Consider the following 19,140-nt stretch of genomic DNA (forward strand, 5'->3'; position numbering starts at 1 on the left):
ATGGCACACCCCCCAGTGTTTCTTCCAGCCATATGATACCTGTCTACAGTTACCATCCAGCTAATTCATATCAGTGGATTAATTCACTGATTGAGTTAAGACTTTCATAATTTAATCATTTATTTCATCTCTGAAATTTCTTGTATTGTTTCACACATGAACTTTTGGGGGACACATTCTATCTAAACCATAACAATCCTCTTCTCTCTCTTTTTGTTTCTCCTTTTCTTATAAGTGTTCTAGTTATACTGAATTAGGGCCCCCCCCCCCCCCCAATCATCTCATCTTGATTATGTAGGCCAAGACCAATTTTCCAAAGAAAGTGACCTACAGATTCTTGAAGTTGGGATTTTTTAAAGATGTGACTATGTTTTTGTCCTTAACAAAACTCTTGTTGAAGCTTGGTCCTCAGTATGGTGGCTTTAGGCCTAAAAGATAATTATATCATTAGGAGTAATTAATGTTTTTCTTGCAACAGTGAGTTCTTGCTCTCACAGGACTGGATTAATCAGTGAGAGAGGGTTGAGGGTTTGTTCTAAAGCAAGTTTACTCCAAGTGTTTTGGCCCTTTTCATGTACCCACTCATCACTCTCCTAAGTAATACCATCCTGCATGTTATAATGTAGCATGACTTGATCTTGTACTTTCTAACCTTCAGAATTGTAAGTCAAAATGAACATCTTTTCTCTATGAATTCTGTGGTCTTGGACACTCTGTTACAGCAACAAAAAATAGATTAGGACAAACTCTCTGCAAAAGCGAGGCACTAAGCAACTCAGTGAGACCCTGTCTCTAAATAAAATACAAAATAGAACTGGGAATGTGGCTCAGTGGTTGAATGCCCCTGGGTTCAATTCCTCCATACACAAAAAGAATCAACCAGGCAAAGGAAGAAAAGATGAACTGAGGATGCAGGTGAAAATTTGGAGGACAAGTCCCACCTGCAGAAGAGAAGGAAGTTCACCTGATTGCTGCTGCCTCACTTCACTTGCCCTCCCAGCTGGTGGTCAAAGAACATGACTAGACTAGTTCCTTTCTGTTTATAATTCACTATATCATTCTCAAATTTCATTTCAAATTTATTTTCTCATGTACACTTAATTTGCAGTTGAACTTGTTTTGTTTTCTTTCTCCTGATTTTAGCTTTATTATTCCAAGTTACTCCTTTACTCAGGTACCATTTTCCTTACTAACACCATTTTATGCTGGATGCCAGAGGCTGACTTTGTAGCCCTCATACCTGTTCCATCTATTTGGCAGCACCATTGTGTTCCCAAGGGAGTCAGTCTAAATGGCATTTACCTTGGAAAGTGCTCTGTTTTGATTCACTGACTGATTTCAGTGGGAGGCACTTTCAATCAAAACCAACTGACTATAGCTGGTGGGCATAAGCAACCAAATCATAAGATAGGAGGCTGTGGATCCTCAGCTTTGCTCTCAATGGAATCCTGGGTCTGAAGCTTTCTGTTTTTTGTTTTGTTTTGTTTTTTGGTAATTGTTATTGAACCCAGCTGTGCTTTCACCATTGAGTTACATCCCCAACCCTTTTTATTTTGAGACAGGGCTTCACTAGGTTGCTGAGGCTGGCTTTGAACTTGTGATTCTGCTCCTTCAGCCTCCTGAGCCACTGGGATTTCAGGGGTGCACCACTGTACCCAGTGCTTTCTGTCTTTTAGCTCTTTATTTGGATTAATGATTCAGAGTTTATTATTTCATTAGTTTAAGATAAAAAGGTATTAGTAATGGCAATGCGTAGAGGAAATATTGGGACTCTCACTGTGTGAAGTTTTGTTTGGTGAAGAGTCTTTTGTTCACATACCTGGTGGGGAAGTAAGATGAGGCCATGTGTGCTGCCACTGTGTGGCTCCAAATGAAGTGCAATGGCAAGTGTCTTTTGTGTCGTTGGTATGCAAACAGGGATGAGGACAGGTGACAGAGGCCCAGAGCGCACAGGTAGTCTGCATTTATGTGACCAGGTGGTTGGGGTCTCATCACCACAGGAATTGTATTCCAGAAGTTCTGAGCTTCTTTCTGTATTGCTAATCACTGCGGGCCTCATTGGCAATCTTCACATTAATAAAGATGCTCCTTTTGTAGATTATTTTTTTTTATTGTGGTAAAATGCACAAAATGTAAAATTTACCATTTAAAACCAACTTTAAGTGAATAGTTCAGTAAAATTAAATACATTCTCATTGCTGTGCCATCATTGTCATTATCTATCTTCAGAACTTTTTTTTTCCCCAAAGTGAAAATGCATGTCCATTCAATACTGACCTTTCTTTCCTGAGTCCCTGTGATCACCATTGTGCTTTCTGTCCCTATGAATTTGGCTGCTCTTGGTACTGTGTAGGAGTAGAATCATATGGTATTTGTCATGTGATGTTGGCTTATTTCTTTCAGCATCATGCCTTTCATGTTATTTATTCACTATATTTCTATTTCCCTCTGTCAGCTCTGTTTAATATGTTATTTTTCAAGGTACTTTTGGTAATAAAGTTTTGGCATGATGTATTTTTATTTTCATCAATCTTATTATGTTTCTTTTTCAATTTCTTCCTTGACCCATTGGTTGTTTATTTAATGACATGTTGTTTGATTTCCACATATTGGTCAATTTTCCAGTTTTCCTTCAATCATTAATTTGTTTTCTTTCCATTGTGATAAAAAGATACTTTGTATGATACAAATATACTTTGAATTTTTCCAAATTTATTAGTTGTTATCTTATGACTTAACTTATGGTCCTAGATAAAGCTGCATGTGCATTTGAGAAAAATGTGTATGTTGTTTTTGTTGGGCAGAGTGTTTTCTGTATCTCATTAGGACTAATTGGTTGATGATGTTGTCTAAGTCTTCAAATTCATTTTGATCCTGTCTTATTCTGTCCATTAATGAAAGTGTGCTACTGAAGTCTCCTCCTTTCTTTTGGGATGTCTTATTTCTGTTCAATTTTTGTTCTGTTCAGATTTTAAGTTTCTGTCAATGTCAATGTTTGCCATTTAATTTGAAGGTTTCGGTGTTTGCTACATATATATTTAGTATAATTGTTATATCATTTTGGTAAATAGTTCAGGTTATCTTTATATGATGTTCTTTTCCTTTTGAAACAGTTTTCAGCATAGTCTATTTTTGTCTGGTGTTACTAATAACCAGTCCTGGCTCTCCTTTGCTCCAAATTACATAAACTATCTTTTTCTATCTTTTCATATTCAACTTGTGCTTGTATACTTGAATCTAAAGTGAGTTGCTTAAAGGGGATATAGTTGAATCCTGTTTGTTTTTTTAAACCATTATGATAGTCTATATCTTTGGATTGATTAATTTAACCTATTTTTATTTAAAGTAATGACTTCTAGTGATGGGCTTATAGTTGCCATTTTGTAATTTGTTTTCTCTTACAGTTGTTTTGTTTTATGCCTTTCTTTGTGTTTGAGTTTTTGTTTTACATAGCTTTTATTCCCTTCTCATTTGCTTTTGTGTAAATTCTGTAATGTTTTGTGATTATCATGGATATTACATGTAGTATCCAAAAGTTAAAACAACCTACTCTAGCTAGCAATATATCTCAGTTGATAGAGTGCTTGTCTTACATACACAAGGCCCTAGGTTCAATCCCTAGCACCACAAAACAAACAAACAAACAAAAACAAACAAACAAACAACTATTTTAAACTGATATGAGCTTAGTATCATCACATACAAAACTCTTCATTTATAGTTCTGCCTCCTTACTTTATATTATTGATGTCACAAATTATGTCTTTTGAATTTTGTACCCAACATAGATTTATAACTATTTTATGTTTTTGTCCTTCAAATCCTGTCGAAAAATGAATTGTAGCTATAAACCAAAATTATAGTAATAACTGGTCTTAGACTTATCCATGCCATCCATACCCAGTTGTGCCAGGGCAATGGGGTGGGTTGCAGACAGACCAAAGAAAGTGACTGAGAACAGCATGGGAGACTTGTGGTTCACTGGGGAAAACTTTCAAGAGATCAGTGACTGCTCTAAAAAGAGTTCCATGTCAACAGACAGACAGCACCTCTGCCCCTCACAGTGCTTTGCCAGCTAGTGTCTTTTCTCTCTCACTGGTGGATGGATGGACAAGTGATATATATCCACAAAGCCCTCTGTTCCAAGTCTGTCCCAACTCAGAGAAGGGTTTTGTATGTTAAGCTGCAGAAGCATTCCATAGCTTAGCTTTCTGACTAGCATCCCCAGGATCAACTGTCCTGGTGTACATGCAAGAAAATAGCTTTCTACAGACAGCTCAGGTGTGTCCCACTTCCCAGTGTGCACAAGAGAAAGCCAGAGTCCTTTGAGATACTATACATCTGGACTTTCCAGCTCAGTCTTGGTCTCATTGTTCCCCTAACTTGGCGAGGTATTTTGGGAACAGATGGGGGCATTCAGGGACATTGTGTATTATTGTACTTCTTTGCTTTAGGGACAATGCACCATGTTCTTACTTTCACTGGAGAACTCGATACTTTTGTATGGCTTTGAGTTACTGTTTAGTATCCTTTCATTTCAAATTGAAGGACTGTTCAGCAATTTTTGTAGTGCAAATCTAATGATAATGAACTCTTTCAGCCATTGTTTATGTGAGAGAATGAGGCAGGAGAATTGCAAGTTCAAGTCCAGCCTGGCCAACTTAGTGACATCTGACTCAAAATAAAATTCCAAAAGTACTGGGCATGTAGTTCTGTGGGAGAACTTTCCTAACAAGAATGAGGACCTGTTCCATCTTAAGTATTGCCAAAAAAAAAAAAAAAAAAAAAAAAAAGGAAAGAAAGAAAAGCAAAACAACTTTGTCTAGTAAGTCCAAAACCTACCATTTCAGGAGATTTATTTTGTTCCTTTGAGTGGGCCAAGTGTTATTGTTTCTTTGTATGTCTTGTGATCTTTTGTTGAAAACTGAGTATTAAGAAAATAGCCACCACACTGGTTCCATGCATGAGGAGGCCCTTACCAGCCAGCCTGCTTGTGCCTTCTGAGAACTCTTATGCACTAACTTACCTGCCCCTCTCTTGCCTCCTTCACACACCCATATATCATCTCAGCACCTTCATGTGCCTTTTTTTCCCAGATACTGCATATTATGCAGCTGCTTCCACCCTGTTTGAATTTCCCTGAGAGTCTAACCCTTCTTCTTTTAGGGGCCTTGAGCTGGTCTATCATATTCCTCAGTCAGTGATCTCCTGCCTTAGGCATCTGTAGCTCCTATCAGAATTTTTTTTAATGAATTGTAACTAATACTTCCAATGGTTTTCCCTATTTGGAGCCACTTCTGGCTTTTTGAGATCTTCAATTTGGTACTTTAGGGACCAATTCCTCAGACAGGGTTGCAGATCAGTCTTTTTTGCTGTCTCTGGGAAGGAACTGATGATTCATCTGCTAATTTCCCCAAAGTGCCCTATGCTGCAATGGGGAGAAGGTAGGGCAGGGGCGAGTAAAAATATAAAAAAAATTCTTACCATTTTAAATTCAACTTCTTTTAAAATTTCCATCACTCTTCTGTAAAGTTATTTTAGTGTTTCTAGTTGTTAGTGTTTCTATGAGAGATCAAGGGCCTGGAGGTTGCTTGTTCACCATCTCATTGCCATTATTCTCCTTTATTTTATTTTATTTTATTTTATTTTATTTTAGTGGTGCTGGGGATTGAACCCAGGGCCTTGTGCTTACACGGCTAGCACTCTACCAACTGAGCTATCTCCCCAGCCCCTCCTTTATTTTTAAAATCAGCTTTTTAATAGCAAATCTGTTGCAAAAGGTGCTCTGTGTGTATTTTAGTATTCTAAGATTTTTATTTGCCTTGTTTCATGTTTTTAAAAAGGAAACAAAAATATAGATTCCAGTCACTGCTGAATGAAAAGGGTCTTTGCTTTGCTCACCTGTTATGTGCAAAGAAGGCTTTTTGGCCTGCACATGGGTAACCATTTTTACAGAGAACCAGTGGGCTGTACTTATAGAACAGCTCTACTTCCTCCATTGAGGGACAGCTCAGTGCCTCCAGATGCTGTTGAAGAGAGAATGTGTTTCCACAGAAGACTTAAAGGGTACTGAAGATGCTCACAGTTACCCAACCCTGAAAACCTTCTCTTCCCCACTTCTTCCCTATCTGTGCCCATTTTCATGACCTACATGTACCATTATCTGTCAGACTTTCTTGAGGGGCATGTGGTTGTGACTAAGTAAGACTCACTAAATGACCCATATCTTTTTTTTTTTTCACTTCCTTTTTTTTTTTCATTCCAGTATTGAGGATGAATTCAGGACTCTTGCTTTACCACTGAGCTACATCCCCAGCCCTTTTTATTTTAAGACAGTCTTGCTAAGTTACCCAGACTGACCATAAACTTGCAATACTTCTTCCACAGCTACATGACCCATCTCTGCTGGGTCATGTTCCAAAACCCCAGTGCTGGATTCTTAGGCAGAGTCTGCTGGCAACTGCAGGTCATTAGGATTGAGTGACCCTGTTTGGGATGACCTCTCAGGCCCTGGCCCACATGTCTTCCCAGCAGAGACATGGAATGGGAAAGTCAGGGCTCTTCTAAGAAGGAAAGCCTGGCTCGCCACTCTTACAGGTTGGGGAAGGACCAGGGGCTGAGGGACCTGGACAGGCTCTGCAGGGCCCAGGAGATGAGCCTAGTCACAGAGGAGGCAGAGAGTAGGCTGGCCTGCACCCCTACCCCAGGAGGAAGGGTGGTTACCATCACTTTGATTTAATTGTAACTGTTTTAGAAAAGAAGGTAACACAAAAACACAAAACCCATTTGTGTTCCAGGGGTCAACTGAATAGCAGTTTCAAAGAATTGGTGTGTGGTCTCTGTTGTCACCCTTATTGATTGTTCATTGTCTCAGCTTCTGATAGTGTATTTGAAACCTGATACTGCATTTATAATAGGAATCTTCTGTTATTCTGTCTTTTGAAACAACCCCTCTGCCCTGCTCCCTGCAAGACCCTCCTTCAGTCCCTGCCCCTGCAGGGTCTTTTCATGGGACCAATTCTGCCTTTGTCCCTCCAGCCTGAAAGACTCCCTTGGCTATGCCTTGCCTGTGGGATACAGACTCCCTTTCTTCTTTTGATATTTGAGAGTCCCAGTCCTGTGGCCCTAACCCACCTCCCTGGACTCAATTTTCTCCTCGATCTCCTTTCCTAAATGACAGCAAGTTCCAGCCAGCGTTCTTTGGTTTCATCTCTTTCCCTGTCTCAGTGTCCTGCACAGAGATTTCTACTGCCTGAAATTTCCTCTCCTTTCCAATGTGTAAGCTACACTTTACTGAAGTCCTAAGTCCTGAAGTGGGGAAGGAAGCAGGGCAACCTTGTCCTCTGTGGAGTGTGGCCTGACCTCACAGCAAAGGTCATCTGTTGCATTTCAGTCACACCTCTGATGCTGTGTTGTGTGTGACTTCTCATCTGCCTCAGACACTAGCTGTGGCATCCCAGAGCTATGTTCCTTTGCCCATTTCTGTGCCCAGAGCATATCCTTACCCGTCAGCCTTTGCTTAATGTTGTGTATGAAATATTGACTGCATTTCTAAATGTTAGCTGCTTGCTTTTCTAAAAGCAATGGTTCACTGTGTATAGGGCATGTTATATCTTAATTCTTGGACCACAATGGGGAGCAGCTGATACACAACATTTCACATTAGTCCTAGTATGAAATCGCTAGATTGTTGCTGAAAGGAAAAGGACAGCAATATTAACAGAATGATGTTTAATTCACAAAAGACTGAAAAGCAGTAAATGAGATAAGCATATGATTAATACATTTAACAAGCAAAATTTTGTAGCTCCCTTAGAGTATTGTGGATCACTTATATTCTCTTTGAGCAGGTTACTCTTTAAACTGCACTGATGGTGTCTACATCACTGGGACAGTCATGCCTCACAAAAGATGTTTCTGGCAGTGATGGACCATGTATGTGATAGTGGTTCTGTAAGATTATAAGGGAATGATGTGGTAGGTGTACTAACACAATGCATTACTCACATGTCAGTGCTAATGCTCGTATAACAATCGTACTGCACTGACAGTCTTATGAAGGTATAACACATATAGTTATGTAGAGAGCATAATGCTTAAGAATGATAACCACTGAGTTACTGGATTATGGAATCCAGTACTATAATTTTTATCATTTTAGCATGTACTTTTTTGGCTTATATTTTTTAAAAGCTTACTGTATGACCTATTAAGTTGGCAGCAACCTTATATAGCTCCTGCCTACTGTGTCTCTTAGTGGTATCAAGTGACCACATCAAGAATTGTCCTACATCATCTATTTGTGTAAATGTACTCTGTGATGTCTGCACAGTGATGGAATACTCTGTGACACATTTTTCAGAACATGTCCTGATCCTGTAATGATGAATGACACTATAGTTTATAGTTCATTTTAATTTAGTCAACTGAGGCTTAAAAATCATACACAAGTATGTGTTGAACCAAGGTCAACCTAATTCTCTTCACAGTAATACAAAAGGTGATAGTGGGAAGTCTGATTGTCTTTTTCATACCAAAATTATATAAGTGAAATTACATTTACTAAGGGGAGGGAAAAAAAAGGTCTTTTAGTAAATTGTAAGCACTAAAAGGGTCCAAGGGAGGCATGTGGACAGTTTTATTGTCATATTCACTTATGCATGACTGAATATCTTTGACATATCTTTTAATTCATGTCAAAAAAGTTATTTGATGTTAAAAAGAAGGTTGCAGAAGATGTCTTCTTCTGCCTAAATTACTTGTGTGAATTCCTCATTTAGTGCTTTTTTTTTTTTTTTTTTAACACAGTAGGTTTCTGCTAGTCATAAACCATGGCTGATGATAATAAGCACCAAGGCAAATATGGGATCGTAAATAAAGGTGGGGCTGAGAGAACCAGAGCTGTAGTGAACCAGTGCCTAGGAGGCCACCTCCCTGATACCTTATTTGATATCTGGGAGTCAGAAAAACCTTCTAGAAAGACTGTCTAGGAAAACATCTAGTCTTCCCAAATGGCATGTATTAGAATTAGAATGTTTATTTCCCATCAACGTCAGCTTTTTCTTTTCAGTCTCCTCCTTATTTTTCTTGCTTGGACCAAGAGAAATTAAGACCTTATTCCCATATTACTCAGTATAGTTCCAAAACATACCTGCCTTAGTTCCCTGTAGATTAGAAAGTGAACTGTTTTCTGTTAGCTGATGGTGAACTCAGCACTCTGCTGAGATTCCCAGGTGCCCACCAGCACATGGAAATCTGGGCCCTGAAGCACCCAGCTGCTGCTGATTTTCAAACTTAAGTGTATATATTATTATTACAGGGAGATAACACTTCTCATTTTTGCTGTCATTCCTTCTTTCACAATGTTCTTCCTTTGCTTCATTCTATGGAAGTCACATGTGTTTTTACACAGAGGGGAAAACACTATTGCATCTTCCCTGGGGGTGGGGACAGGAGGTGGGTGTCAGGAAAATCAAGATCACCTCTAGTTTACCCCAAAAGGAGATTAAGAGATTAATACACAGAATCAGAACAGGTCAGGAATTCTGAATTAGATCTTCTGGCTTAAACATATATATATATATATATATATATTTTTTTTTTTTTTTTTTTTTTTTTTTTTTTTTTTTCCTACAAAAAAACCTATTGTCTCACTAAGTTTATACAGATTTCAAACATGACAGAAAGCTCTGAGAAACTCAGTATTTGAGCATCCATTGCTGCCTCGTCAGAGTCAGGGCACTGCCCAGGAGAGGGAGCTTAGGGGCAGCTGCTCTGAGCATTCTCAAGGTCCTTAGTCCCCTTATTCACTTACTGTGATCACAGGACCCTGTGGGTGCTCCCCTGGTGTCCGGGGCCCTCCTAGTGTGTCCATTTTAGAAACCAGGAATCTGAACAGAGACCTCTTGGGGCCTGTGATCTGAGGCACATGGGACCTGAGGCAAGATCAAAGACAAAGGCAGAGCGAAAGAAGACAGAGGATGCTAGTTGGCTGCAGTGAACCTCTGAGCAGTGGATAGTAAATGGAAAATGGCCACACTTGCATTGGAACATCTACTACTCCAGGAGGGGTGGCAAAGTGATGTGCTAGGAAGTGAAATTGATCAAATTATGTGCATGTATGAATATGTGACAAGGAAGCCCACTATTCTATATAATTTTAGTGCACCAATAAAATTTTTTAATAAATAAATAAAAATAAAAGATAGCAGTCAAAGTTTTCCCTTAAAGTCACCTCTTAAAAGCCACTATAAAAATGTTTAAGAAAAATAGCTCAGGACAGAAATATAATAGAGGTTGTGCACATGCAGGAATTTATCTGATCCTAACAAGTCTGATGTGTGAAGTGTGAAGCAGCTTTTATGTTAGAAGCTATAATTATAAATTGTTAAAATACCCACTTGATCACACTACAGTACATTTTTATGGGTTTAGCTGAATGCTCGCTTAAGATTTTTCTCTGAAATGTACCCAGAGAACAGACAGTTGTACAATAAAAGTGAAAAATGGTTAAGACCATAACACCATCTTAGAAAACTTGGTATGGAAGCACTCACCCAGCACAGTCTTTCTGCATGGTGTACATTCTGTCCACAGAACTAGCCTGAGGCAAAATAGAACATGGGTCACAGAAAGCCCTTTGTCATTTCATCTCCTCAGAAATGAGCACTTTTTTTCTGATGCATCCTGTCAGTTGGTCTCAGGTGGGAATAAAGGATTCTGGAAGGTAAGCTCCACTAGGAAAGCAGCTGCACCTGCCATGCCTGCCTTGGCTCTGTAGCCCACTCAGCACCTGCCCAAGATGGTCACTATGTGAATACCTGTGGAAGGGTATATGGATGTGAGACTCTAACCTGTGAGATGCCACAGTTTTGCTAAAGACTGTTGATGATCGAAAAGCTTTCAAGACTCAAGTAAATAAGATTTGAACATCATGATAGCCCCTCAGACACTGTAGGGCAGAAGCAAAGGGACATTTGGAGACTGGCCATCTTTCCGTGTACTTCAAATCATACATTGTGATGGGCCCGGGAATTATACAGTGGATTTTGTTAATCTGTATATTCCTTCCTTCCTTCCTCCCTCCCTCTTTCCTTTATTACTTTCTGTTTCTTGAAGTGACATAATAACTTTTTAAAAATAAGTTTTATATCATTTTTGATTGACATGATAATTATACATACTTGTGAGTAGAGTGTGACATTTCCATACATATATGTATACTTTGTAACGATCAAAACAAGGTAATTGCTGGGTGTGGTAGTGCATGCCTGCAATCCCAGTGGCTTGGGAGGCTGAGGCAGAAGGGTAGCAAATTCGAAGCCAGCTTCAGCAACTTAGCCAGGCACTAAGCAACTTATCAAGACTTAGTGACCTCCAGGCTCTTCTTGTGATTCTGTCTCAACATAAAAAAAATATATATAAAAGGGCTGGGGATGTGACTCAGTGGTTAAGTGCCCCTGGGTTTAATCCCAGTACCAAAAAAAAAAAAAAAAAAAAAAAAAAGAAAAGAAAAGAAAAGAAAGAAAGAAAGGTATGGTCAGTGTTAGTATGAGGCACATACTGTGGTTCTTTTCCTTCTTTCAGTCCAGCACATATGAATTAAATTTGAAGAATTTCTGATGCAGATGTCTCCAGATTTTATAATGTTTTTCCTTAGGACTTTCAACTTTATGATGGTGCAAAACTGATGTGCATTCAGTAGAAAATGTAGTTTGAATTGAACTTTGATTTTTTTCCCCCCCAGGATATGATATTGGTCCATTATTATTCACAGTGCTGGGCAATGACTCAGTTATTCATGTATCTCATGGGGAACCAATCAACTGCAGTGTCCTGAGTTGATACACTAAGTTTGGTATTTTTTTCAATGTACAGTGGATTCATTGGGACATAGCCCCATTGAAAGTCAAGGAGCACTGATCTTGCAACAATGCCATTGAGTGCCTTCCATTTGTTAGAACTGAGCTGGTCATGGATGGAATTTAAATCACCTGGGAAATAAGGAAGACATAATCAGTGGTGATGAGTTCATGGCATGCATGCACCAACAGGACATGCATGCACCAACAGGACATCTGTACTTTGTGAAGTGCTGGGGATATGAGTGTGATGGGTCAGGGCTCTGAGAAGGGCCTCAATGATCAAAGGCACTCTCCAAATTACCCCAGATTAATCCACATGATAAGAGAAATAAATTTCATACATTTTAGACCATATCAATCTGAACTAAAAGCAAAATTGCATTACTTACAGACAGTGGCATTTCTCAATGAGAAACTTTCCTAAATTTTGTCAAAATATCCTAATTTATATGTTACTATAGTCAATATATAGAGGAAGCTAATGGGAAAATGCTATTGTCTAAATTGTTATAATGCCCTCAAAAGTGTATGGACCTACAGTTCGATGTTTTGTTTAATTCTGAGAAAACAGTTCCTTCAAGTTGCCCTTAATATGTGCACACTATTAAACACTCATTTAAGGCATTCTATTTTATAATGCTGAATGCACTTATTTTTTCCTTTTGTATAACTTTTCAAATATGGGGCCCTAATTCATTGTTCAGAAAATAGATTTATGACCATATATTAAGTTACACACACTTTTATTTGCAACATTTTTAGTATTGTTTTTAATACAAATACTTTACTTTAAATATATGGTCTTGATGCATTGGAAATATTTTTTCTAGCTTCATTTCTATGTACAACCTCTTTGCAAGCAAACATTAGTTTTTCAAATGTCTTATAAAATGTTTTCCTCCTGATTGGGAAGGGAGCAAGTACTGAGAAACCTGAGCTATTCATTTTCTGCAGACTAAGGGAAATCTGTCTTCTTTCTTGGTTTAATATTTCCAGCAGGAGGTAAAAGTAAGCAGTAAAAGCCTCCAACTTAATATTGTATCTTAGAAATGCTTTATTTTAGCAATATTCTAATAATGCAGTTCTTTAAAAAACATGATGATAAGAACAGGTCAATCACAGAGGCATTTAGGATGCTGTTTCCTATATCCACATTGGCCCTGGGTTTTTTATTATCCCCAGGGCCAGGCACTGTGGGTTTCCTGTATTTCTGTTGCTATGCTTGAAGATTAGTGAAAGGGTTAGGGGATGAACTACTCTCTAAAAGCAAGCCTTTAAGAGTAGTATGTTTATAACTGGTTTAATTGTGCTGGTGAACTTTAAACTATCCTTGAAATAAGGGACCTTGGGCAATGGTTACTAATCCAAGGACTAGGGAGGTGGTGGGGGGGCGGGTGTCACATCTGTTTAAACACTAGCACCTTTTGCATATTAACAAGGTGAACAGGCATTTCTCATTGATGAAGAGACAGCATTTCACAGATATTTTGATTTCTTTCTCTGTTTTCTCTCAGGGTTTTCCAGGAAACACAAACTCAGACAGCGTGGTGCACTACAGACTCCAACCTCCCTTGGAAGCCAGGTTCCTGCGCTTCCTTCCTTTAGCCTGGAACCCCAAAGGCAGGATTGGCATGCGGATTGAAGTGTATGGATGTGCATACAGTAAGTGTCCTTATCCCTGCCTGAAATCAGTGTCAGAGTGACATATTGTAAAAGCTACATTGAAACTGGATGCAACTTTTCATGCACTGCTGTTGGAGTAGAATTTTAATTTTTTTTTTTTTTTAAGCAGAAAGCCTCCATAATGTTCTCTTTCTTTCTTTCTTTCTTTCTTTTTTTAATACGTATTTTTTGTTGTAGGTGGACATAATACCTTTATTTTATTTTTATGTGGTGCTGAGGATTGAACCCAGGGCCTCATGCGTACTAGGCAAACATCCCACCATTGAGCCACAACCCCAGCCCCCTCCATAATGTTCTTTGAGATATAGTTGACTTTAAAGGAAGACTTGAATGGAGCTTTATTTACCTTTAGATTTTCAGAGATTAGCCAAATAACTGTTTCAGAGTCAGCACTTAAAAAAACTAATGATGTTCAAATCAATAACAGCAATTTACTGTGTCTGATGGTGCTGTTTCTGATACTGAGATGGCCCTCAGTGTGGGACACACAGTGACTGCTGGATGCGATGATCCTGTCTTCCTCATACCCTAGGATGACTCAGTTCTTCCACTTTTCTCTGTTTGCTTCCCTGTGGGACCTTTTTATTAGTATAGTACCTTGCAACTTAATTTGCTTTTAACTTGGAAATGTCATTTGGGTATTACTTTTCCCTCTTTTCTCAACCAATGATAAAAGTAGTGAAATTTGCAGCCAAGATGATTGTGAATCAATTATATTGTTGCCATTTTGGTATTTCCTAAATTAACACAAAAGGAAAAAAATTATTAACAAAAACTTGTCTAGAAAATGGGGGACTAACCCAGTGGCTTGTTTTTCAGTCAGGTTGGCCTTCCATACCATGTACCTAAGCTATTACATATTGAATCTGCATTTAAGAACAGATCTGCATTTTTTTTCTTAATTTGATTCTCATTACTACTATACTACACATGTAGTCATTTCCTTATTCCCTCATTTAGCATATAAAAATTTATTGGACACTGACTGTTTGAGAGAACTGACTGCTTGAGAGAACTGCCTGACATGGGGTGCAACGGATGATTCTAAAATTATTCATTTGCTTTGTCAAAGTTTTATGAGAAGTTATAAAATTATGCGAATCAAGTGAAAGACATGGATAGTTAGGTAAAAGCTGGGGAGGGTGCTGGTATTAGTCAACTTTCTATTACTGTGGCAAAAGACCCAAAATAATCAAACTGAGAAGAAGAAAATCTTATTTTGGCTCATAGGTTTGATACCGCCGTTTACTGGTGACAAGTTCTGCTCCTTCTAATGTTGAAGATTGAACACTAGAGAAGCACACCAAGGCAAGCATATTAATCAGGTTTTATTTAAAGGTAATAATACAGACTTCTCCTGGCAGGAAGAAGGGGGCCATGGCTGATGTTCTAAAGTCCCAAGAAGTGAGCGCACCCTACATCTTTTATTGGTTAAAGTCTCTTTTGTTCTCCAATTCTCTCCCCCCTTATCTCTCCCTTCCTGCCTAGTGACTAGGCCTGGTTTTGCATTAAGTGAGAAGCCATGGGCAGGGAGAGGGCCAAGGTGATTCAGGCAGATAAGGGCCCAGGGGGCATTAATTAGCAGCTCCATGCTTGCAGTCCTTGATAAAGGCAGGTAAATTTGGTAATCAATGGGCTCCAGAGATCCTTGACATTCCATTCTTCCAGGGGCAGTCTCCAACTTCCAGAGGCAGATGGCTTCATGGCTTCATTTCCTCGAATTGACCCGATCCCCTATTTCTACACTAACTACCTGTCCTTAATTCTGGCATCAGGTTCAGAGGTTTAGTCCGTGATCACTAGGCACCATTGCTTTGGGACTGTAGCAGCACACTCCATAATGGTGGGGAGTGTGTGGTGGCACAAGGTTACTTACTTCATGGTGGCTGGGAAGCAAAGAGAGAGAAAGGAGTGTCCTGAGTTTGCAATATCCCCATCAAGGGCACGCCACAATTAGCTTAACTTCTTCCCACTAAGCCCTACCTCTCAGAGGTCCTACCACTTATCAAAAGTGCCAAGCTGGGGACAAAAACTTTAACATAGGCCTTGGGATGACATTCCAGATACAAACCATACATAGCCAGTGCTCATGGCAATACAAAGTATGGGAGCAGGAATTTAAGGGTTCTGTTAGTGCAGGAGGCAATGGCATTGTGAGACATAGTGAGCTGTTGAACATTATCCTATTCTCTTTGGGAACCTCACACAAAATGAGTGGTTTTAGAAGATTAGGTTTACCCAAAGAGCTCCATCTCAGGGTGAAACGCTGTGTTAATCTTGGCTTCATTTCCCCTTCTTGGTAAGCTCATATACATGTCCCTCTTATCATTCTAGTTTTCTAACTCTGCCACTGCTTTCCATGTTTTCTGGAAGCATTTAACACAGACACTTTGTGTTACTGTCAAGGTATTTTCCTTCTTGCCATTGTCATTTCCTTCCTTCCTTCCTTGTGTCTCTTGGATTTACCAAGGTGCTCCCTGATAAAGTGTCTGAGAGGCCTGATATTTAGAGGGTCTCTTGTTCCCATAAAAGTAGCCTCTGCCTTCTCCCATTAGTTTCGAAATGGATTCAGGTTAACTGGTTTCAAAGGAGAACATGTTCTTTGATGGGGATTCGCCATTAGCTTGATTGATTTGCCATTACTCCAGCTCCTTGTGTTAAACATTTGTACCAGAAAGACCAAAATTGTAAGCCTTATTCCCTGGAAGGACTACAGCTGTCATGGCACCTGTGTACACCACTAAGATCAGCAAGAGGAGCTATTGGTCACAAAAATACAGGCATAACAACCACTACCATTTGTAAAACAGCCACAGTACATCCTTGATTTAGTAGTGCTTCTGCCTTGTCTAGTTTTTATTAGTAGTAAGAATAATTATTCAAACACAGAACTTTGCATTCTCATTTTGACTATAATTTAATACAATACAGTTTATAACCAGAAGTGATAGTTACTTTCATTTCAATTTGTATTTCCACTGCTGTTTGTATTGCAAATAACATCTAAATTGCTTTTCTTGGCATATAATGACTCTTAGATGCAAATTCTCTTTTCAGTTTCATTTCTTTAAATCCAACTTGCAATGCTATTCATTATTCTTTTAAACATTGTATGTTTTCAGGGTTTCCTGGTTTGGTATGTGCCTCAAAGGCCCTTCTACCATTTCCAAACCAAGGATGAGGCAGGGAAGGGGTGGAAGTGCTGTTGTTAGAGTCCCCTTCTCTGGCAGCCCCATCTTTCTAATTTCAGCATTCCCTACAGACTTGTCCCTGACTGTGTATTTCACTCTAAAATGTTCTGTCTTTTGTTTGTCATCTAATTTCACAAGGTTTTAACATTAATGTATGGTCTGAGAACTCCAAATCCACATCCTTTGTGATCCTGGGCTTTGAAGGTCCGCCCTCCCTGGCCTGCATTCCTTTAGTGGGGTTAATCATTTTTTCCATCTCTTCTGCCCATTATTTTCTGCCTTCTTCTTTGACTTATAGGGTTCCTCTTCAGTTTCATTCTCTAGTGATCCTGCAGCAATGTGTTCTTTTCCCAACAGGTTGTATTAAACTGGTTCCATTATTTTATCATACTTTTATGTTTACTAATGTGCTTATTCTTTGAATAAGTCCAGGAAGGAAGAAAGCATAAAATTGAGTGAATTGCTGGGAACGTGGAATTGATAGATGCAGAGTTGGTGAGTCCCCTGGGGTTTGAGTCTGTCATTCATGTATTGATGCTTCCTGCCTGTTTCAAGTCAGACATTAAGTATAGAATGAAAGCCTATAATTCCAGTGGCTCAGGAGGCTGAGGCAGGAGGATTGCAAGTTCAAAGCCAGCCTCAGCAACTAGCAAGGAGGCCCTGTCTCAAAATAATATAAAGAGGATTGGGAATATGGCTCAGCAGTTAAGTGCCCCTGGTTTCAATCCCTAGTACCCAAAAAAAAAAAAAAAAAAAAAAAGAATAAAATGAATGGAGTGGAATGTAATTAGCTGTTTTTTTAATTTTAAAATATTGACTATTATAGTGAAAAAAATTAGACTTTAATAGTGTCCATATATATCAATATTTGTAATGCAGTCGTTATTCCATAAAAATAAGGAATGTGTATTTTGAAAGTTTCAAGAGAGTTTTGAGAGAAGAGAGTACATACAGAACCTCCTTCTTTCTAGTACTGGCCCTCCTCTGGGTGGACTTGAGTTCTGAAAATTCTTTAGTAGGAATATAACAATATGGGATGAGAGTAGAAGTAGTTCCCTTCATTGATGAAGAAAAACTTGGAAGCTAATAATGATCTTTAGTCTTTAGAGAATCCTGGTCTAGGTTGTCCAGGCCTGTTGTAGAAAACATACAAAATAGTCAAATTAAGTTAGAAGAAGTATTATCTCTATTCAGTATGGTATCTACTTATGGAACATTTACTCTGTGCAAGTCACCATGCTAAGGAAGATCCATAAGGCTTGATTTTTGCCCTCCAACTGCTAAGGAGCCTGTACAGGAGAGGAAAAAAGTAGATTCCTCAGAGACAGGCTGAATACAGGAACAGGCTTCTGATTCTTTGTGTCACGGTATAAATGGAAGCTATATTTTGATCTAAGAATAAAAATGATAAATTACTCTGAGTTATAATCATATAGCCTTAAGGTTTTTATTCAATGTTAAGTAGAAAAGTACTTACTCTAAAAATCATATGAGACAAACAGCCTCTCATATTTTGGGGCATAATAGGCCATATTTTAATGCTATTTTAATTTTTCTAATTTCTGTCACAGTTATTGCACAATTCCAAATGATGCATTTTTAATTTCCTCCTAGATTAAACTTGTTAGCAAGCTATTAGATCTAAAAAGAGTGTAACTAAGGATTTTGCTGAAAGTAAATGTTGAAAAACATTGACAATACATATTTAATAAAGTACAGTGGAACAGGCAAAGTTGGATTATATGATGACAGCTAAATTAACTTAAATGCATAATAATTTTTAGCATTTAAAATGCTACTTTTAAATATCATAAATTACTACCAGAATTTGCAGTCTGCAATAATCTCTGGATCTCAGAGTTAGATAATAGGTCCAATTATTGAGAAAATAGGTGATCTATGACTAGTGAAATTGTTGCCTTACAAGTACTTACTGGGTCCCAGATTGCCTTCTTGACCTGACTCATCTCAGCCCTAAAACTGCTCTTCCTCTGGTATTCCTTATCTCTGTTAATGATTCTGTCCTTCATCAGGAACTTACACTATAAATATGGGAATAATCCTTGACAAATCTGTGTATCAGCACATTCAGTGAATACCAATTCTGAACAGTGTATGTCCAAATTATCCCCTAAATCATTTCAGTTCTCTCTAGGACAACTCACCACACATCCAGACTCTCCTGAATTACCACAATTGCTTTCCAATTTTAATTTCCTTGTCTCTACCCATTAGCATATAATATTTCTTACATTGCAACTAAGCTATCATGAAAAATGTGTATCTTATTAAACTGATTACCTCTTTACAGTCTTCCACCTCCATTGCTTTAAGATAGCATCCACATTTCTTAACGGGACTCAGCAGATGCTAAATGACCATGCCCCTGCATACTTCTCTAG

The 19,140-nt window shown here is 38.6% G+C and overlaps 1 protein-coding gene across 3 annotated transcripts in view; it reads left to right on the forward strand.

Moving 5' to 3' along the window:
* Positions 1-19,140, forward strand: part of LOC124965505 (contactin-associated protein-like 3) — a 214,094-nt gene that overhangs the window by 61,538 nt on the left and 133,416 nt on the right. For all 3 annotated transcript variants that reach the window (XM_047526489.1, XM_047526491.1, XM_047526490.1), the window contains exon 4: positions 13,379-13,526. In XM_047526489.1, coding sequence (XP_047382445.1) covers positions 13,379-13,526 — 148 coding nt within the window. The remainder of the gene's footprint in view (positions 1-13,378; positions 13,527-19,140) is intronic.

The sequence above is a fragment of the Sciurus carolinensis genome, chromosome 15, assembly GCF_902686445.1.
Source record: "Sciurus carolinensis chromosome 15, mSciCar1.2, whole genome shotgun sequence".
Taxonomy (NCBI): domain Eukaryota; kingdom Metazoa; phylum Chordata; class Mammalia; order Rodentia; family Sciuridae; genus Sciurus; species Sciurus carolinensis.